Here is a 22,713-nt window from a genome sequence, read left to right on the forward strand (position 1 = left end):
CATAGAGACATGAGTTTTAGGTTGTATAATACCATAGTTTGAGCATTTCATTACATATATTACAACCTTATGAAATTTACAGAGTGAGGGTTAGAGTGTGCTGGTCCCGGTTAACCCATGGTAGTTGGTACAGTGTGTAAGCCTCTGTTGTCAACAGAGGAGATGGGAGGTTTCAATTAGAGAAGAGTAACAAAGGGGATGGCACGATCGAGGTTGCAAAGGGGAAGTTCAGAAGAAGAAGTGGATGTGGGCGGAGGGTTCTAAAGTGCTGTAGTGGATGAAGCAATAGCTGCTTGGCCAGCCAGGTCTTCCTCCCAATAGGGCCTGGGGGGATGAGGTGTGTAACTTGCGAAGAGGACATGAAAAGGGGCTGCAGGGCTAATGGGGTTGGTGAGTGGCGACATCAGCAATACATTGTCAAAGTGAGCTCAGAGGGTTTGGGTGTGGGGGTGGGATCACTAATCAGTTCCCGGAATTGGGTAAGCATAGTATCTCAGGCCCCTGCTATGGGTGGCTTACAGAGACGTTGAGCTTCCTCCAAGTGCAGAGCAGTGCTTTCTGCTTCTCCCCAACGAAGGAGTGCACTATGCCACTTGGAAATCACTGGGGGTTGTTGAGCTCTCCAGTGGATGGTGAGGAGATGCTTAGCCACCAATAAAGTGAGATTGGCAAAGCATGCCCATGCTTTATGATTCTTCCTTCTTTTAAAGATTCCCAAGGCTGTTGCTTTCCAGGAATTCAGCGTTGGAAGCTCTGTAATGGAGGCTAGGGTGCTGAGTATAATGTGCCAATAGTTGGCGATGTTAGAGCATGACCACAGCATGTGTTGGAGGTTGGCTGTTGGGACCTGACATCTGGGGCATGTTAGGTGGGCTGTGAGGAAAATACAGTGTAACCGTGAGGGTGTGAGAGATGCCCTATGCCGTACCATGTACTGGATGTTTTTCAATCTTGCATTGTGAGAGATGTGTTGGTGGAGGATTCTAGGGTCATGGTCCATTCAGTGTTGTACTGGGGGAACGTCAGATTCTCCTCCCAAAGGTGTGTCATGCAGGTTGCCAAGTGTCCTCTGATGGCTTTTTATACCAGGTTTCCGCCTTCAGAACACAAAAGTGTTTCTCAGTTGCAATCTGTTAAGCAATAGAAGGGTTAATGTTATAGAGTTCTCAGTTCCTCCACAGATAAAATGTTAAAACATAGCCTTCTTTTGGCTATTCTTACAAATGAAGAGGTGTTGCTAATAGAATGGTGGTTAACTAACGCCCTGTGGCTAGGTTACACGCATACAGTGTTTGGAAATACAAATTTTGGGGTACCAGCACTTATATTTCCTCATCGGACATTTCCAAGAGAGGGAAAAGCAAACAAAGGAGAAAGATGGAGAAAGAGAAAGAATGAAAGTTGTCACAAAGGGAGAAAGCAAGAACCTGCAAGAGTTAGATAAAGGGGCAAGGAGTGTCTGGCTGTTGATTAAGGAGGCATGAGGTGGATTCTAGACTACAGAGCTTTTGGTATGCGGTGCTCTGACATGTAAAAGTACCAGCCGTGGACTTCTGAGCAGAGCTTCAGGCACTGGCACTTATTCTTTTTCAGATTAAGCACTGGTGACATCTCTCTTCCTCCTTCAGCTTCGGGATAAGGGAAACTGAGTCCCCTTTCTAAAATTAGTGGAGTGACGCCGCCCACCTGCATCCACACCAGACTTGTGTCACTGCATTTAACAAATCAAGTTTAAAAACCTTTTTGTAACTACTGCCTCAGAAATGGGCCTGTTTTTTAAAACTCTACTTCATAATTGTTACGAAACCACAAAAGGCTTCAATCTCTAGTAGGATCTTCTTTGTCTTCATGGGGCAGGGGCATATTATAATAGCTTTACATAGATCCCAGCGTATTATTTTTTATTGTGCTTTAGGTTTCTAAAGTTCAAACATATACTGTGGAATTTCTCTAAGTTAACACACAATCTTTAGACAGAGCAAGTTGGAAACAGTGAGAGGCAATCTCTGCTTACTGTTTCTGACTTTTTTTGTTTAAAGTTTATGCAACTCGGCGAGTTACATGTTTGAACTTTAGACACCTCAAAACACCTCAAGCGCAAAAAAATCAGCTCTTGACTCTGCACAGAACCATCATGTTATTACTCTGTATTTAAACCGATAGGTATTTTGTTACATGGAATTTCACAGATTACCATAGGAGGCTAGCATTCTGGTGCTGTTTGCCTCTCTGACAAGCCATGATTATAGAAGATTTGTACTGTCAGAATCCTTGTTAGGACTTCTTAGAAGAGAAGCAATAGTATTTTGCTTTGCCAGCTGTAATTTATTATACTATGTAATTTTCTGACTGAATGACTCGTGGTTGCCTTGTGAGTCTGCTTATACTCAGTACAGGGGGCCTCAGTTGGTTATGGTGATAAGCCATTGATAACAGCCACAGGCTTGATTGGTTCACTAGGAAAGAATATTTCTATTGCCATAGGCACGATCAGTTCATTATGAAAAGGTATGATAAACACATTAGGCTTGACATATTGATATCAACAGGCATTTAAGGAAATTACCTTTGTAGGGAAAGATTTTTTATGTTGTTTACGGCCTCTGACAAACCGTACAGCAGGACAATTTCTGCTGTAATAAGTTGCGGTAGAATCTTTTCTTAGATGTCTACGAGGATGATGTAATAACAAATGTTTAAATAACATAAATATATAAATATATATCCCTATAGATACATAGAGGGCCTTTGGGTCCACTCTATTCTGCATTGGTCTGTCTGAATGTCATTTACGCACTGCTTCTGTCCATGTCAGCGAAAAGCATGGGGTGATGGTTCAATCTGCATTGTCATTGACTCTTGTGCCCTGTGAATGATGGTATTTTCTGATCTCATGTGTACATTCACTTGAAAATGAGTGCACTTCAATATCAGGGTTGGTTTGCCAGTCCTTTAGTTTTGAATTTTCTACTTTTATAGTTGCCCTTTTCATTTCCTTGCCTCTCCTCGTTTCATGTTAATGTTTTATAGGAGGATGCTACAGCTCTTGACTCAGTGCTAATGGGTTTCTTGCCTACTGTTCATTTTGTCTGCAGTGTGCCACATTCTACATGGTCACTTCATCTAAGCCAAGAGATTGTATTGGAATGTCCATTTTGTATCATTGTTTTACCATTCCAAGATAGTCAACATGTTGGTTCTATATGTGGCAGTCATGCCAAACTTGAAAACAATAGACTATTTACAAAACCATTGCAAGATAGAGACCTGCTGCGATGTTTCGTTTTCTTATTGCAAACATATGCCTGCCATGATTAGAAGGCAGCATGTTTTCTTTTTATTCTTTTAATTTAGCTTGCATACATTGTTGAGTTTGTGTGTGTTATTGCAGTTGTGTCAGAGGGTGAATGGAAAGATGTGTCAGAGGATTGATAAATGCATGATTTATTGAGTGCTACACCAATCAGTGACACAAGAGGCACTTCTACTCATAAGCCACACCTATTGGCATTGCCATTGCTTGTTTAACTAGGGTAGCTGGAACCTGGTGTCTGAGAGTAGTTGTCTGGCTTGGCAGTTCAGGCTAAACTGTTCCTATTTGAGCAGGGTCTTTGACTTGCATGCCTTGGTCCAAACTGAGGTGGCCTAGTTTGCAAAGTAATGATGCACTGGAATGTGGCCCAAGTAGATATCTGTGGCTGAGATGAAGTTAGGCACTCCATCCATCGCTTTTTTGTACTTCAGTGCGCCGCCCTAAGTGGGATAGGTATGCCCAGACATGGATCCTGTGCACACAGTGCCACTGGACCCGAAATATACTCCACAGATGAGACCTAATAATGGCAAAACTGTTCTTGGGTTGCTTGTGTTCCAGTTCAAGGAGGACCTAGCCTGGCAGTTTGGACTGGACTGTTCCGACTGAAGAAGGTTAAAGACTGGATCCAAACTGAGGTGGCATAACGTGCAAAATAATGATAGACTAGGAAGCGGCCAGAGTAATTACCAGTTGCCAAGATTAATTCAAGCATCTCATCCATCACTTTTTTGTACACTTCAGTGCAACACCCTATTTGTTGGTAAATATTGGATTGGGAATGGTCTGTTTGGGTAGAAGTATTCTAAAAGACAAAGGGGCACGCATATGACATACAAAACTCACACAGAGGCGCCCATGCACACCTAACCGCAAAAGGTCACATTTTATTTATGACACATTCACTTAGTCCTGAGCCTTTGGCCAGCAGCATTGGCGTGATGCTTAAGCTTATACCTAAAAGGGAAGCGATTGTTTCCTTCAGAACACTAGACTAATCCCAATACCACCACTGGACTAATCTTCCCAAACTGAAATACCACCCACCATAATGTGCTTCATTTTCTCGAAGGGGATGTAAGCGCTATATAAATGCAATTACTATAAAATACGTGCTTTATTGAGACTGCAGTAGGTTACCTTCTGGAAACAGCCAGCGTGAGGTTTGTTAAAATGGTTATTATAGTTGACACTACTGTCTGCATCCAGACGTAACTATAGCAATATAGCAGCATCTTTACAAAGCATCAGCAATCAGTTGTTATGTTTGCTCCCTGGCGCTTCATGTTCCAATTCTGGATTGTCCCTCGAGCCTTCATCAGGCCTCAGTCTCTGTGTGTGTTTTATTTGTCCTTCACAGCATACCAGTGTGTCCAAGGGAATACCATGAAACAGGCAACCTTATTAAAGTAATATTTTAGAATGTATTCCCAGCCCACGTGGCTTATTCTAGCACCATACCAATACCAACATCTGAGATGTGATTGAATGCGAACTGTTATGAAGACTCAATGTTGTAAGAAATATAGTACCTCAAACTATAATACCTAAATAAATGACTTTTGAAAATAAAATGAGTAAACTGTAATACTTATCAAAAAATTGAGTCCTGAAAATGAGATCCTTGAATTCATAAAAAAACGAAAAGAAACAAATAAATAAGGCACATAACAATGAGACATTAAAGAACATCGTGTAGCTCCACCCTCCGTTAAGTAAAAAGTAAAGCATTTTAAATGCATATAAAGCATTCAGCGATTAATATATTATATTTCACCCAGAAAATATTTTTGCAAAATAAATATGAAATGCAAACAAAATGGACAATTGACACATAACGCTGTGTAAATGCAAAAACTTTGTTCTCCGACCAAAAAATAACTTCACCTTAAAAACTGCCTTTAGACCTACCACCGGAAGATCCGGGTTGCCAAAAGCCAACAAGTACAAGTACAAAGTACGGAAACAGCATCTCTTGGCTGTGTATTAGAAGAACAGCGAATTCAGGGACCAAAGTAAATCCAATCTAACATACAGGCTTTGCAAGATGCAAGTAAATTATCTGCCTTTTTGTGTGCATTACTCTACTTGCCTCTAACCACTCCAGGTGACAAACTAAAGCACTTACCTTGCTTGCTTGTAACCAGTGCATTCCTTAAAGTTGTTCCTCCGTTATTCCTGGGTGGATTTTATAGTGCATTTAACCTGGTTTATATAATCAGTAATTTCCTACTGTTTTTTCCTTTGTCACTCTTCAATTAATTTTGTAGACACTGAAAAAGTGATTTTACAATGAATAAATAAAGTGTGTTTAATTAACAGCAACAGGTCACAAATAAAATTGAGTTGTATTGATGAAACAATTCTTTTTAGAGAGGCCTAGTCATGCCTCAAATTCGTTTCTCGTTGTTGTACATTTTAAATGGTTTCTCATTTTTCTCTCTGTACAGCAGCAGTTGAGGTCACTTTCTGTGGCTAAAGAAGGTTGTGAATGTAATTTCAAGTGTGCCTTTGTTGTCCCTTGTTTGGTCTAATACATGATTATTCATTGGTATTAGAGCAAAAGTCATTTTTCATGTGATGTGTTTTCTGTCTTACTGTTGGATATTGTGATGTATATTTTGGTTCACACCGTGCTGACAGTATGATTCTTGTGATGGAAAACTTACATAACATGATGTTTCTGGGATGTCTAACATACCTTTCTGAGATCCCCTCAAGAATGTATTTATGACGACTGGTCTCTAACTTTGGAATTAGAATATTTGAGACCTCCTTGGCTTTCCTTCGCAGACAGCACATTAGTCTGTTTATTTACTCTGTTTATTTACTCTGTACTTAGAATATTTCAAGCCATTTTTTTACCATAACTTTAAACTGAGCAGACTTCATGTCTATTTCCTTTTTCTGCTAATGCATTATTTGCATTGTGCTATGCTATTTGGTGCGGACTATTTAAAAAGAACATTGTTCAGTCGCTATTGCCTGTGCTAATTCTCATTTATTTGCATTTTGAGATTTACCAACATTTTGCTTTTTACTGACTATTTTTGCCTTCTGTAATGATCCAATATTTTAAAAATAAACCTTCAAGGTTTTTGACTTTGACCCCTGTCTGGTGTTAGTTTGATTTAACTCAGTTTATCTCTCTCTATTCGTGGGTCATTCTCCTACATAAAGCCTTCTGTCCCACAAATAAGCTCTTAGAATAATAAATGCATTTCAATAGAATTTGGGAGAACAGGAAATAGGGCTCAGAGTTGTATACCTTGAATGTTTGTAACATTGCCTTCCAGTGGGCTGCCCTCAGTTACTCCAGGGAGGACTTCATAACAAGGCCTTTCTTAAAACGAACTGTGCACGATTTGAAAAAAACGTGTGTCTATGTTGCAGTTCTGGCTTAACATTTGTTTTCAGGGTCATTTCCTTCTATACCATTTTATGTATTTCTCACAGTGGGATGGGGCTAAAGACAGAGGTAGTTTGGGTCTTTGGGAACCCAGATGATGCATTCTTCTTAGTATTTCACTGCTGGATAGGGTTAAATGAGGAGGTAACTTCATGGCAAGGTCACTTTTGCTGTCAGAGGCCATGGGTGATGACACTTCACCGGTTGAAGCCTTTGGTGATGTCATTTCTGCCTCCGGGTATCGGGAGACATAATTTCCAGGTTAGGGCTCATAGGTGATTCCACTTCCAGGTCTAATCTCACTTCTGGGTCAGGCCTCACTGGTGATGTCACTTTTTAGGCCAGGTCCCTCTGTTATGTCACTTTCTGGTCATACACTTGGATTACCTTCAAACCTGGTTTCCCCCATACAGCCCTTCATGCGTAGTGTGTATATCGTATTGATTATAAGCATGTGAAGATTAATACCGAAGCATTCAATGCTGATTTATTTTCTTTAGGGGAGACTACATTGGCACAAAACTTAGAGAAAATGCATTTGACCCTAAAGGAAGAAGACAGTATGCTTTTCTTGATGAAATGGTAAGCCCACACATGCATGTCTACATACCTAATATTTTGTTTAGTGTTTTGTTACTGCTTAAAACAAGAATGTGTATTTAGAAATTATTTTTACTTATTTTCAGTGTATATTTTGTATTGGGCTTAAGTTTTAAAGATTGTACATCCTTTTAAGCTATTCACAGTGCATTCAAAACATTGTCTATTCAAAATTAATTCCCAAATTATTGCCCCAAGATTTATTATTGAAAAAATATTAAAACAATTCCCCTATACTTGTCCTCTATACAATTGTCAGGTATCACATTCATTATTACTTGTTAATTGAGTTCATTGATGACTCAAAAGCGTGTTGATAAGAACATATACCATATGTTACACTCATTTTAAGAACAAAGCGATAGCTTTTCTAAGTGCAGTAAGTAGACATGGCATATCATTACATATATGCTCTGTAGAAGAAATCTGAATGCCATGTACGAACTTGTCCAAGAAATTGTAGAAAAGGTTTGTAGTCAACATAATTATTTCCTTTAATCATTGGTTAGTTGCATCCCTCAAGAACAGAGAAAGGCTGAGAAGAACTGGTCAATACCAATACCCTATGGAATACAAGAAGTCTGCATGGGTCATGCCCCTTCCCGCCTTTACCACTCTCCAAGAGCGAGGACCTAGTACACTATACTTCCACTATCCCTCATTTTATGACTAATTTAGGGACTTTGTTTCCTTCGTTTACGAGCCCTCAGGAGCACTGTCACATATTCTACATAGAGGCTCCTAGACCACGTGAACTGGATAAGCAAACAGGGGCTTTTCAGTTCATCCCGTGTGCGAAGCGCTCTTTGTCCCGGCATGTCGGATGGAGGGTTGCTATGATGGGAAGCACTCACACTGATGGCCAGGCTGGTGTCAGTGGTGAATACAACACAGGCACACACCGGGGCACCACACAGAATGACAAGTGAGGCCCATTCACCACCCAGTAAACAGTGGATTCTCCATCAGAGTGCTACTTTTAGTCAGGATTTAAGATCTTGTATCGGTGGCCAAGGTTGTTCATCCTCCTAGGGCGTGAGGTTTGGTCCAACAGTCACACTCCTTTGCCAAAGACGAACCAAGTAAATGTACCCATCAGAAACTTCAGCCCTCTCCTTTTCGCAGTCATTCTGCTGTCTACAGCTCTTTCCACATAAATTTCAGAGACCGAAGAGATATGCTGATGAGTTCGTCAATGTGCATTTGTGTGAGACGTCAGCGGTTGAACTGCCGCTAAGATGGCCTCAAGCAGACAGTCAATAGGAGGGAGTATTGAGAGGCAATGAGGAGGAAAGCCATCCATGCGCTGTACTGCAGTGGAGGGTGAACACAATGCATGGAAGAGGGGTGAGGCAAGAGGAGTGCTACTTCGCTGAATTTGTGTTGTCTCCGGCTGTGTAAATCAAGTGTTTACTACAAAGGAGTGACTGCTCCAACAGAAAGCATGCTGATACACCACTTAATTTGTTTTTGGTTGAGCATTAATCACTTCAGCATTTGTCTGTTTACCAATCAGAATCAGAACTAAGCAGTAATCTTGGTTTTATGCTGTTCATGAGTGAGCCAATTAGGGCATGATCTACACCCTGGGATGTAACTAGAAACTCAGTTCAGAATATTGTAAAATGTTGTAGTTTATGTAACTTGCACATGAAGCATGTCTAGTGCCACACTAAACCCTACCCCTGACCCACAGGCAGCTCTTCATTGGTTTATTCGTGTGATACTATGCTGGTGCCTTGGCTTGTCCAGGCAGAAAACAAAAGACAAATAAAGGAAGACTTTGGGGATGAGTAAACAACAAAGTTAATGTGGAGAAGACTCAAATTAGACACCACTCTTTTGATGTATTCATATCATCAACATATTACTCGAAGTCTTAATAAACATACAAGCTTAAGGTCCTACGCTTATTCTGTTTTGCGAAAGATGCAAAGAACATCAATTTAATTTCAACTAAACCACATTTAGACATATACACACATATAAAGACTACTATTTTCACAAAAAAGCTGCACATACATTATTCCTTGTTTTCATCATATCCCATAATTTTTTAGAAAAAAACCTTCTACTTCCCAGGATGTCCTGTTCCTCCAATTCAAATGAATGTTGCTTTTTTAGACAATGTATAATAATAAAGTCCACAAGTTGAGGTGGTCCACTACATAATGCAGACACTGGAGACGCTCTAGTCTCTTGGCCTTTATGCTGCATCCAATTTCATCTCAATGTTTCAATTAAACTTGAATGGACCCCTCAGAATAAAGTGTTGACACGTTTTGGCATTTCGACTTGTCAAGGCAGCGTCTGTGGGACACCATCCTTCAGGAAAAAAAACTGCCTCACAGGTAAGTTATTCACATGGATTAATTACTAGTGTGTTCGAATTTTAAATGAAAATAAATGTGGTTGATTTCTTTGTGGAGCATACAATACATAATATTTAAATCTCATGGAGGAAAGTTGTGTCTACTAGGGTGAATGGAAGGTGGGATCATAGTAGCTTCTTCCGAGATATGTATTGTTCTTTCACATCTTAGCTGGTCTTAGCGTTTTACCATTATTTCTTTTCATCTTTGGACTTGACATTCCACTTTTTATAGCAGTTAAACTCCTGGCATGAAAAGAGATCTTGGCTAAAGAGATGGTCCAGGCTGAATGTATCACACATAGCAATAGGCCAATTAGAAGTTTAGAATATGCGTAGATGTGTCCCGTGTTGGCTGGCGAGGCATCACACCACGCGAGTGCTCTCAGGTTTGCCAGGTTGAAGCCTGAATAGCTCATCCAGTTCAGTGTTTTTGTTTTGAATTCTTGGACTGGTAGTCCCAGTTTTATAATGGTATTAGTAAGACTAAACATACCAGTATGTAAAGCAAAAACCTTGGCTGAATGAGCTTCTAAAGCATGGGAAACTTGATAGCTTAGGCACACAGAAACACTGATTTTCAGAGCTGCCTGTTAAGAAAGGCCTTGCGCTTATTAGCAATGACATGCACTGGTGTAATTTCACCCCAATCTGTGCTTTACTTGAAATTCAGAAATGAAACTGTAAAAAACTTACACATTCTGATATTTAAAGTTGTTCAATCCAAGAATCAGTAAGAAACAAAGTTTGTGTAAAAAATGATCAGTTCAAAGCGTTGATAGGGAAATAAAAATTAAATTAATAAAAAAAATATATATAAACACCTTCTCGCTGCTGCGCCGTGCCTCGCTCCTCTCCTCTGCTGGCTGCAAGCAGGCACAGGCTCCCAGCCTGCCCTGCTGCCAATCCTGATGCTGCTCAAAGCCAGGATGACCCCAGGCAGACTGGAAGCCTGTGCAGGCTCTCTCCAGCCCAGCAGCTGTGTTGCTGGGCTGGAGAGAGCCCTGTGCCCTGTGCCCATGTGTGTTTGGCTGGCCCGAGACGACCGGCCAAACACATATGCACTCTGAGGGGGAGTGCTGAGCACTCCCCCTCACTGCTCGTCACCCCTGTGGCCCCACCCATTTTACAAAAAAACGATCAGAAACATAGTTTATTATTGCTTTTTAGTAAAAGTTTTGCAGCTGCCACTGCTGGTGGGGGGGGGGGGCGCAACGCTCCTCTGTCCTAATGGAGGAGCCTCCCCTGGTGGGTTCAGATTTCCTCTTTTTAGGTCTCGGCTAGAAGAGACACCACACAATGCCACAACACACAAATCCACGCTGCATAATTCCTTTAGGCACAATACATGTACACATCTAATTAAATGCTACACAATTCAACTACACACTTCCACTCTATGCCACATAATTACAAACCACTTAATTAAACTCCACATATTTCCATTTCGCTCTATGCCCCACTGCACTCCAAACCATATAAATCCACTACACACAACACAATTCAACTCCAGATAATTCCACTACACATAATTCCATTTCACAACACAATTCCATGACACACCACAGCACATACATCCAATCACACCACAGAATTTCACATCATGCCACAAAATTCAACACCTCACCACATAATTCAACTCAACTATATACAACTCCACAACACACAATACCGCTCCACATAATTGCGCTTCATAACACACAGTCGCACTCCACATAATTCCAGTACACTCAATGGGAGCCAAGGCCACTGCCACCATTCTGTTTCCAGCGGGCTGACTGGTGGAAACATCATAATATGATGTTTTTGCCGGTCAACCTGGTGGAAACATTGTAATATGAGAGTGTTGAGGCCACTGGCTTGACGGCCGCCTCACCGCCGCCGTATGGGCAGTCTTGGTGGCAGTGCTGCCGAGATCTTAATCAGGCTCATTGTTATTTACAACGCCAATAGCTCTTGGATTGCTGAGACATATTGGCTTTGCCAATGCTTGTTTTAGACTGACATTGCTTTTTGAATTACCTCTCCAGATTGTCATGTTCGGCAATAAGAACTCTGATTCAGACACAGCCCTAGGTGTGCACTTCCCTATCTTTGCGTCTAGATGGTGTTCATTGAGTTATGAAAATATGTGCCAGTGCTTAATGATGCCAGTGGAGCTGCCAGCCCAACAATCACTTGAGAACAGGGACACTTGGTCTCAACCTTTTTCTGTTTTGGAAGGTTTTCATTTTTCCAGTGTGTTCTATAAGCTGATACATTAAGAAATATTACCCAAGCAGGAGCGCTTTCCATCCCATTAGCAAAGCATTAGAGCGAAGGGTTGACAGCTCCCCCTCCAATGCAGGCCACCACTAAGCTGTGATTTTATGTCCATGATAATGAGAGGGCGTAACAGAATGGGCCGCTCAGGATGGAGTGAGAGAAGGTGGGAAGAGGTGCAAAATAAGATGATTTTGAAATATCCCACACGTTAGGGGGACTTTCATCAGGTCCTCTCTGTAATACATGCTGTAGTAGGTAGGCAAACATGACACGGTTAGTAGTGGTGAGCAGGTAAGATTTTATTTTGGCTTTAAACGTTTGTGCTTCGACTTTCAGGCTCACTACGACTTGGCTATTGGGGTAGCTTTACTGTGGCTAAATGATTCCGAAAACCAAACGTCTCCAGAAGATGAACAAGGGTAAGTGCAATATATTTGCATTGAAAGAACGTATATATGTGCACAATGATATTTTAGAGACAGTTTTCTGAACATGGAGGAGTCTGACAGCATTCACCACATACTCAATTTCCATATTTAACCCATGCAGAAGAGCAGATTACTGGGGCACCCAATCCGTCTTCACTTTGCCACACAGTTAGATGGCAACCAGGGTCAGCCTTTGGTGCTTCCTTCTTGCTCATGAGCTGCAATACATACCTCAACCTTTTGCAGCCGGTTGAATTAAGATTTTAGGATGTGGTCCCTTGCATGGCAAAAATCACTTTCGCTGAAAAATACCAATTTGTTTAGCCCAAAAGCAACACAATTTTTCTTTGTGAGCATATTTGAAGACATAAGTTTAAAGCAACTGGGCTTTGGTAAATAATTTTACACACCTTGCTGGGTTACCTATTCTTTGTGCTTGTTTGAGGCATTAAATACATATCAATTGTAGTGAGGTTTTCTGTACTTCTTTCAGGCTGTATTACTGGGATCATCAGGATATTTGATGGCCTAATGGACACTGGATTCTACAAAGATAATACAGTCCTCAGGGTGCTGCATCTATTTGTTAGGCTTGACTATCCCCAGGATTACTACAGATGACGTGTGTATGTGAGCAGTGGAATGTGTGGAGTTTCGAGGTTTAAAGGGGACTTCACTCTGCCAGGTTTATGAAAATTTGAACCCGATTAAAAGGCTTTGGCGTAAATCTTGCCTGCGCAGTGTATACTTTTTATACATTCTCTGCAAGTGAACTCGGACAGGCAAAGTTGCATGCTCTACTGGAAATGTACAGTACCATGCATGAGTATAATGGGGCACTAACAAGTCCATATTATTTGTCTGGAAGTCCTGTGCTAGAATCCCCACTCATTTTGGGGCAGAATATATCTTTGGAGGTGGTGGCAGACTTTTCAGACATTGATTAAACCAATTACTGGAAGCACAAGGTAAAAACTGCATAGGCAAAATGAGATTTAGGAAGCATCAATTGATGAGCCTAATGTGGACGTTAAGGAAGAACCATCAGGAGAAACTGCCATGGCAAAAAGGAAAAGGATATTAATCTAGCTTCCTTGGATGCTCCTTAGAAGGGGCGTGAGATTCATGATGCCCAGAGCAAAATGATGCTGAAGCAGTGCCACCATTACTCTGAAAACTGAGGCTTGTAAAGAAGACTGTGGAAAGAAAGTTGAGGGCTGTCAGAACACAGTAGCCCCAGGTAAAGATTTCCTTCCAATTCCCTCCCCCCCAGGCATGGGCAGTAAGCTCAAGAACTAGTGAGTTGACAGTAAGGTTCTAATGGTACTAAATGCTACGCTGCAAGATGACTTCTGCCAACACAAAAACAACAAAGATCTGCTGAACTTTTTCAAGTAACAACCAAGGTGCTTCTTCTTCTTCTCTCTCTAGCCCGAGCCTCTGCAGTCCTTATATTAACTCCACCATTCTTAATGTCCTCACTTGCACTCCAGCCATTTAACCAGCTGAGCCAATCTCTGGCACTAGTTCCTCCACTGTAGTAGAGGAAACCATGGCCTCTCAGCCTCAATATTTTTCTTTGCCAGTGCACTTCTCGCCCATGTACACATGTCCTTGCATCAAGTGTTTACGTTATCAGTATTACACCCCTGTGCTTTGCTACACTTCCAATGTTACACCATGTACCACACACAGTTTCCTCTGAATACACTACCCCCATACCAGTGTCTCCCCATCTAATAATGGGGCTTGGGATTAGTGACTTTCTTCTCCATCCCATACACACCTTCAATGGTCACCTCTGCTATAAATCATATACAGGAATACCTATTCTTGCCCTTCCGTCACTGCTTCTCCTCCGTGTACACACTGTAGCTACACACCTTCTCACTATACTAAGATGCAAAACAATACCTCCTACTTAAGAAGAAGGATCATTCCTAACAACAAATAGATAAAACAGTGGGGCAACCAAAAGGGAATTTTGTTGAACTGGTATACATTCTATTCAAGCGTTGGGTAATCGTTAAGCTCTGTGGGGATGCTTGAAAAGGTCAAATTTGATGGAAATGATTGTCTGGCTTGTAAACTGACAGCAATTGTTCTATAGCCTGATTTTAATGGGCGACCTACAAGCACTGCAAGAACAAGGTAAAGTGTATTAAAAAGCACAACCAGTACTCATCCACTAAAAGAGGCACCTCTATTTTGGTCTTTGGAATTTCAGTCATACATGTCCTATCCTCAGGCTTGCACAATGGACCTCTACCATACCCAGCTCAGGCCACACCATGTAAAAAGACCTATAATGTTCACACCTCTTTTCAGTACATCCACAAACATGACAAGGCAGCCATTTACTACTCTCACCAAAACCTTCCCCAACCGCATTGAAGCGTGTATGCCTCAGGTCTGACAACACCTTCACCTCTATGCCTTGTTTCCAAATTACAGACACAGACTTCAGCATAGTATTTAAATTGTTAAACCATCTTATTTATTGAGAGTGTATGTTAAACGTCCCGGGTCTCACTCCTATATGCACATATACTTACTCCCATACTGTCTTTCTGCTGTCCATTCATGATATGCCTTTTGGCATTCTCTTCCATGGATGTCATTTATGGATTACCAGGGGTCGCCCCTAGCCCTCCACTGGCGACTCCTGGACTCAGAGGTAGAAAATTCAGCGGCAGGAACGCAGTAGGCAGCTTGTCCTTAGGGACATCGTTAGTGCTCGAGGCCCCTTGTTTTTTGACATTCTTTTTATTACGCTAATAGTGAATAACATTTTAATATTCACTACTAAGGTAATAAAAATGGTTGGCTGGAATATGGCCCTCTCTGGCAGCAGAGGTAAGTAAAAATGATTTTAAATGTATATTGTGTGCATGCGGGCACGTGAGAGTGTGTGTATTTGTGATTGTGTATGTATGTATAAGCATGTCTGTATGAGTGAACGTAAAGGTCAACTGGCGTGTGATGTTGCTTCCGCCACCCCCGGCTTTTGGTGAATTGACGTTCTCGGTCTTAGTCTGTAACGCTCATTTCTAATATTCATGTACAGTTGATTAGCTGAAGCAGTTCAAAAATTAAATAAATCAATGTTTTTTGTTTTTGAGGAATTTCATCAGGCTCTCTCATATAACAAAGGATTTTAGTATGGTAATTGAGAAAGGTTCCTTTTTGCCTTTTATTAACATTTTGTTCTTGTATGTGCTATGAAGAGCTGCTATACACAATACATTTTTAAAAACTAAACTACAATAAAACTGAAATGTGATTAATTTAAGAATGAATACCATTTCATGGATATAATGTAAAGTATTCCATCTCTACAGTGTTCTTGTTACAGAGTGCAACATGAATCAGTTGAACCCTTTGGCAGAAGTTAAAAAACGTAATTGCAGTTTTGCAAATTGGCAATACTTAAAATGCTCATGACTATTATCAGTTGAACAACTCTAGAATCTCTCAAATCTTTCTGGCGCTACTGCTTATTTTACTCTCCTTTCAGGTGTATATCCCTATGCATTTCTTTTACAACAAAAACACATAAAACAATATTTAACCCTTAGTCTAGAATGCATATGTGTATGGACTTGCTATTTATATAGTTTAAACCGTGCTGAAATGCACTTGTTTAAACTATGTAGAGTACAGGCTCCGCAAGAACCTGCAAGAGGCGGGGTTGAAGCCAGTTTTAGTCTTATCCTTTAGCATGCAAGATTTAGGATCTGAGGTATTGAGAAGCTGTATGCTTTGATCACAATCCTAAGGCCTGTTTTAGTAGTTGGAGCTGTGCTTTTGGTTTCTCTACCCTGAATCTGTGATAGATGACTAGGGCCGCGGATGTAATTCCGAATAATGAATTCTATGTGACAGGATATGTTTTCCACCTGAAAGGAGGAACTGACACCACTCCTGTGAGACAAAAAGCAAAAGAAATTGCTTGGGGTTTCAGGGATTGCATAATGTGAAGTTGTATGACAGTGATGTGTGAGAGAGCCCTGGACTTGGTGGGCGCTACAGTTATTAGCGATAATAACTTTAAAGCTGCACCCCTTGACTTGGGTAGGGGATGTTAATAAATGTGTAATCCATTCTAACCTGATAGCATGGTCATTGGTTTATGGTTTTGCTGCCTTGCTGCCCAGCTTGGTTAATTCCTCAGTAAATAACAAAATGGACCAACTCAAGCCAAGAAAGTTGTGTAATGTTCACTTACACAAAGATAATATCATGGAATATTTTGTGACTCAAAAAAGGATGCCATAACTGATGTGGTTTCAAAGATACGTCAACAATAGGTAATCAGATGTTTTCATTGATTTAGGATGCGCTACAGAGCTCATGGATGGCACCCTAAATTGAATCTTTAAACTGTATTACGTGTAGCATAAAAAACTGGTCTTTGTCTCTGCTAAATCATATTCTTCTCTGTCATGACAGGAAGTTGCCATTCCTCAGCAACCACAACTATCCCAACAAAATGGAGAGAGAAGCTATGATATTATCTTCATTTGCCGGGATCTTAATGGTGAGAAAAACATTTTTGCGCTAGAAAGCTTGTTCTCTCTTTTGACTGTGCCCTGGTACCTCACAAAACTGATTGCCCACTCCACAATCAGAACAGTTAAAAAAAACTGCCCCCCCGGTGAAGTCTGTGAAGTTACGAAAACTCACCCACAACTATTTTACACAGTTCCTTGACTGGTCACCCCTTCTTGGCAAGCAACAGCATCCAAAAATGTTTTAACCAATTATTTAAAAAATGACAAACAACTTTGAGCAACACGATTATAATCTGGAAAGTCTCTATATTCACCTAATTAGGTGTGAATGACGTGGCCTGTTTGGCAAACCTGTAATACTTTAGCCTTAGTGCTAATTCTCCAAATGTCTGCAATAAGTGTGCAAGGTTGAGTATCTAGAGAACTTCGTTTATATGGTGCCTTCTGTCCTATATCAATATTTGATTGTTCCCACAGGTATTACCATTCTTCAAAATGAGTAATTACTTCTTCAGCAGATTGGGTCTATAAGAAGGGTGGGAACGTATTGTAACTTCCATTTCGCTGTGAGCCCAAAGACTGGGAGCCTCCACTGTCTACACTGCACTCCAAGCTCAATAGGGATTTCCAGTTGCTCCCTCTCTTGCAGTCACCAGCAGCGGCTCTTCCTCCCCCCTGAAGATGGCTACCGCTTCCTTCGCAAAGAAAATAGTAACCCTTTCCTGTGTCATGGAAAAGAGTGGGATCATGAATCTCTAATTCTTGAGACTGTACTACTAATCCCCCCTTCTGAATGAATGGTTTGTCAACAACCAGAATCTAACCTACAACAGCTGCAAAGACTACGAGCTGATATAAAGGAAGAGCAAGCAATAGCTTATTAGCAGCCAGCACGTAACACAAGATCATGACAAGTGTTTGGTTGGCTATGCTGTACGGCAGCAAGGCTACAAGGTGTGCCATTTATACATCACATGAACAAAGAAAGACAAACAGTGCGTGTGCATACATTGCCCAAGTAACATTCCCTAATAGGCATCCTTCCATAACTACTTTTTGCAAAAAACGTAATCTGACATTAAATGGGAGGCATGAAGAAAGGCATTTTGCTTTTGAGCACAGAGAGGCAATGGGGAGAGGCGGAGATAAGTCAGTCCAAAGATGCAGCCCACCAGTGTTTCTAGCAGTAACATTCCGACAGGAGGGATGAAGACTAAAGAATGAGATGCAGAGATGGTGCCTTGTGCCTCCTGACACAGCAAAATTGGCTTTGTGCAGCACATCTAGGGCTGTACTGTTCCAAAGCTGATGAGACGGGATTAAATGAGTTTTGTCTTCACTCGAAAGCTAAACTCACAAAAGCTAAAGTCTATTTTAATTCACTTTTACATTATAGAAAATGTGACACATGATTATGCAGTTATAAATAATACAGTTACGTGCAAAACAAAAACTCAAGCCTATCGAAAAACTATAAAATCCTACGGGATCACTCTCACCCCTTCTTTACTGCAAAGTATTCTTTTGTTTTATATGCCCAATTGGTGCTTCACCATGGCAGGCATTTTTTACGTTTGTTTAAAAGAGTCATACTTAGCCTAGTATGGTGCATATCTTGTATTCAGAAGCTCAGTTCCATGGTCTTTCACTCCTGTCTTAGATATATTTTTACCTCTGTTCACAGGAGATCTTCTTACACTTCTGTCTGACCAATTTTCTTACTAAGCGTTTTGTTGCCTTTAGGTATTTAAGACAGTATTTATATCAGGCCTTGTTTGCGCTTTTATTCTTTTAATTTAGCCTGTAGGAAATTACTATTTTTTGGGTGGTGTACCTCCAGATTTTTACCCTATCTGTTTTTTCTTCATGTGCAAGTAGTAATTTTCTTGTGCTCTCCCTTTCAACATGTTTAAATAGGTATACCCCAATTTAGTATATTTTAATTCCCTTTAACTCTCTAGTTGATGGTACCAAGTGTACCTAGGGCATGGAAGGTAAAATGCCACTAGTGGACTGCAGCACCTATTGCGCACCTATTGCGCCATCCACACAGGGGCAAGTGGAAACATGGCTTCAGGCCTAACATTGTAGCCCAACTGGAGCAGTTCAAAAATTGCAATTCAACCTGTCAAAATGGACCCTTTTGACAGGCCTAATTTGTCATTTAAAAAAATTAAAAAGTCACGCTTAAGTAGGCCTTGTAGCCCACATGGTATTTAAATGTAGGACATGTAGACATTTTATGTTAACCTGTTGTTACAGTGGCTTTCATCCAAAAGCTATTTTCACTCTATGAAGGCTGGCTAGTCCATGGAAAAACACTGGGAAGCAGAATTTAATATTAATTCTGCAATTTCAGAGTAAGGACCTGCTAGATTCAACAACTATTAATATTGATCAAAAGCCCAACTTAATGGTGAAGTCTAATGTCTACAAATATTAAGGAAAAGTACATTTTAGAAAGTTACTTTTTTCCTGCCTGAAGCCTCTGGTGGCTAATTTGCATTAACCTCCTGTTGCAGCCCTCTGAAATGAGGTGTGCAAACTTCTCCCAGAGCAGAGTCAAATGCCTTTGTATAGGATGCGTTTTAGTTTCTCTGGTACGATGACCATTTGGGCTGTACCTAGGAACTTAATTGACTTCAAAGGGGCTTCCTCTGACAAAGAGAGATGATACCTGGGCAGGCCTTTTGTTTTGTTCCCCCATTCAGGCAGGCACCAATCCCAGTGAGTGAAGAATTGCTCCTCCCCAGAACTGGTTTGGAGATTTTACCCTGGTAATCTTTACCCTATTGTGTGGGGGAGAAACCAGGATTCATACCACCTATAGTTTTGTGCCTGGCATAAATAGGACATCCCACTGTGGGACCCTCTTCAGAACACTTTTGGTATCTGTGGAAGAACAGAAGAGGAATGGACGTGTATTCTGTGACCCGGGAGGAGTCCCGAAAGACTGCACCTGTTCTCTTTTATACCCAGAACAAAGAAGTGGACTCTTGAGGCTAACCTCCATCCCAAGCTACATGGACACAGTAAACTACAAAAGGCCTTTCTTGCAACTGCCCAGCTGACCAGTTCTACCTGGACCCGGCTGTTGGCCTCTGCTTGAGTGTGTCGTGGCTCCACATGCTGCACCTGCGGTCCTTGTACCCTTGACTGTGTCTGGCTGGACTTCTACCACCTCTGAAAAGCTGGCAGTTAGGAACCTTTTTAATCTCAAAACCAGCAGGGGACCAGTAGCAACCTGACAAATTGATCAGACAAAGATATGTTGCCGCTAAAGCTGAAGATCCATGTTTCTCCTGCCCAGAGCTTCTCTGCAGCAGCAAATCCGATTCAGGAGGACCTTGCAAAAGGGTAAATGGCCTCATGGAGCCTTCTTTGGCTACAGTGTGCAGCCTTGTCCGGCTGAATGATTCAGAGCTGTGAATGTGAACATAGACGTGAAGGCACCAAAAGGATCAGGCTAGTGAGGAACCTTGCCTGTGCGCAAAAGTTGAATTTCTCCTGCTCTGAGCTTTCCCACAAAACAATGCTTCACCAGAACCATGCCCATCTGTTTTCTTGCCTCAATGATCCCTGCTCAGCTACAGCCTACTGCTTTGCCCCAGTGAAGATTTTGAACTTCCATTTTTGAGGCTAGATAAAAGTATCCCTAGACGAAAGCTCAGACCAGGTTGAGCCATGGTTACTGTATCTGATAATGTGGTTGGCCTCAAATTGCGCCTTTATCCCTGTCTGCGGTGACTAGTTGACAACAGTAGCCCCTTAATGCTTTTTACCACTAATTTTATTTAAAGCTTTTAAAATTCATAACTTTGATTCCCCATATTAGATCTGTGTCATTTTTGAGTCGTATTTATTAAAATTTGCTCTAGCTTTCTAATTCAGTTCGGGCTTATTATAGTCTTGTGTTTTTTCTTTATTATTCTTTTGCTACTCATAATTGCTTGCCTGTCTGATTTGTACCATAGTTACAAGGTACTTGAGCTCAGGTTAATTTAGCGATTTTGAGGATTCACCTTAACAAGGACTGCGATTATTACTTAAAGTAGGTAGTCAAATCCTTCAACTAATAATCCAGTTTCTTACATACACACATCTATGTTGTCTGCTATATCTGTCTAACTATCTGGAGTGTTAGTTTCTGTGAAACCAAACTGTAGTAATGATTACTGATGAATCAAGATCATGCTATTGGATATATTCATCAAATATCTATTTAAAATATTCAGTACCACTCAGTGTAGTCCAGCAGCTATTCTGTTTACAGTAACATTCACCAATTACATCTGTACATCCATATGATCATTTAAGTATGCTTTGAAGCTCGTCACGTTCTCATTCCCTACACATAGCTCGAAATGCAGTATCATTTGAGACAAACTGAACATGAAATATGTCATAATCAGGATAAGAAATGAGGGCAAAGGCCCTTATCACAAGGTCCCAATGAACTTTGCAAGGACATAAGGGTGCCAGATTTAATTATTCTGCCCAGTATTTCTCAGTCAATTAAAGGTGATTAGGATAATATCCCTTGGAATGGTGAAAAGCATGCAGACGTTGCAATTCTGTGTCCAGTTCTGCATGTTTTTCCATCTTGCTGGCAACTGACTGGCCCAGAACCGCACCCTTTTACCACTTCTTTGATGCAGGTAGTAGATTGTGCAGGTGAGTTTATTCTTGGCTGTAGGGTAAGAGGAAAAGGGGTCACAGGAGACGAACAGGTCTTTACCTACTGTTGAGGGGAGCCTCTTCTGATCACCCTATGCTACTGTATGCGCAGAGACAGGGGCTGAGCAGAGAATCTTCCTGTAGTGCCCTAAGCTCTGCATTAGACTCTCTGGGCCAGTATTATCAGGACTTGAGTTTGTAGACCCAATAATTCCAGTCCTGAAACACTGGGAGATTTATAGTTGCCAAAGCAACATTCGAGGTGATGAAAATGCGAAAATGAAATATTTACACCCACTAAAATTTCAATGCACTATACTTGATAAAACCCATTAAAAAAATATTTGTAAGGAAATGCCTCCTTGGCATGGTTACCCCCTGACTTTTTGCCTTTTGTTGATGCCAATTATGATTGAAAGTGTGCTGGGACTGTGCTAACCAGGCCCCAGCACCAGAGTTCTTTCCCTAAACTGTACCTTTGTTCCCACAATTGGCACAGTCCTGGCACACAGATAAGTCCCTTGTAAATGATATCCCTGGTACCAAGGGCCCTGATGCCAGGGAAGGTCTCTAAAGGCTGCAGCATGTTTCATGCCACCCTAGGGACCCCTCACTCGCCACATGCACACTGCCTCACAGCTTGTATGCTGGTGAGGAGAAAATGACTAAGTCGACATGGCACTCCCCTCAGAGTGTCATGCCCACCTCACACTGCCTGTGACATAGGTAAGTCACCCCTCTAGCAGGCCTTACAGCCCTAACGCAGGGTGCACTATACCACAGGTGAGGGAATCAGTGCATGAGCACTATCCCCCTACAGTTTCTAAGCAAAACCTTAGACATTGTAAGTGCAGGCTAGCCATAAGAGTATATGGTCTGGGTCACAGTTCCATAATGGCTACACTGAAACCTGGGAAGTTTGGTATCAAACTTCTCAGCACAATAAATGCACACTTATGCCAGTGTGGAATTTATTGTAAAATGCACCCAGAGGGCATATTAGAGATGCCCTCTGAATACCGGTCCACCTCCTAGTGCTAGGCTGACCAGTTCCTGCCAGCCTGCCATAACCAGACGAATTTCTGGCCACATGGGGAGAGTGCCTTTGTCACTCTGTGGCCAGGAACAAAGCCTGT

The 22,713-nt window shown here is 41.3% G+C and overlaps 1 protein-coding gene across 1 annotated transcript in view; it reads left to right on the forward strand.

Annotated features, from left to right (window-relative positions):
* Positions 1-22,713, forward strand: part of C3_1H2orf80 (chromosome 3_1 C2orf80 homolog) — a 457,377-nt gene that overhangs the window by 45,696 nt on the left and 388,968 nt on the right. Inside the window, exons 3-5 of the mRNA XM_069225947.1 lie at positions 7,223-7,304; positions 12,295-12,377; positions 16,839-16,926. Of these exons, the coding sequence (XP_069082048.1) occupies positions 7,223-7,304; positions 12,295-12,377; positions 16,839-16,926 (253 nt within the window). The remainder of the gene's footprint in view (positions 1-7,222; positions 7,305-12,294; positions 12,378-16,838; positions 16,927-22,713) is intronic.

The sequence above is a fragment of the Pleurodeles waltl genome, chromosome 3_1 (assembly GCF_031143425.1).
Source record: "Pleurodeles waltl isolate 20211129_DDA chromosome 3_1, aPleWal1.hap1.20221129, whole genome shotgun sequence".
In the NCBI taxonomy this organism is placed as follows: Eukaryota; Metazoa; Chordata; class Amphibia; order Caudata; family Salamandridae; genus Pleurodeles; species Pleurodeles waltl.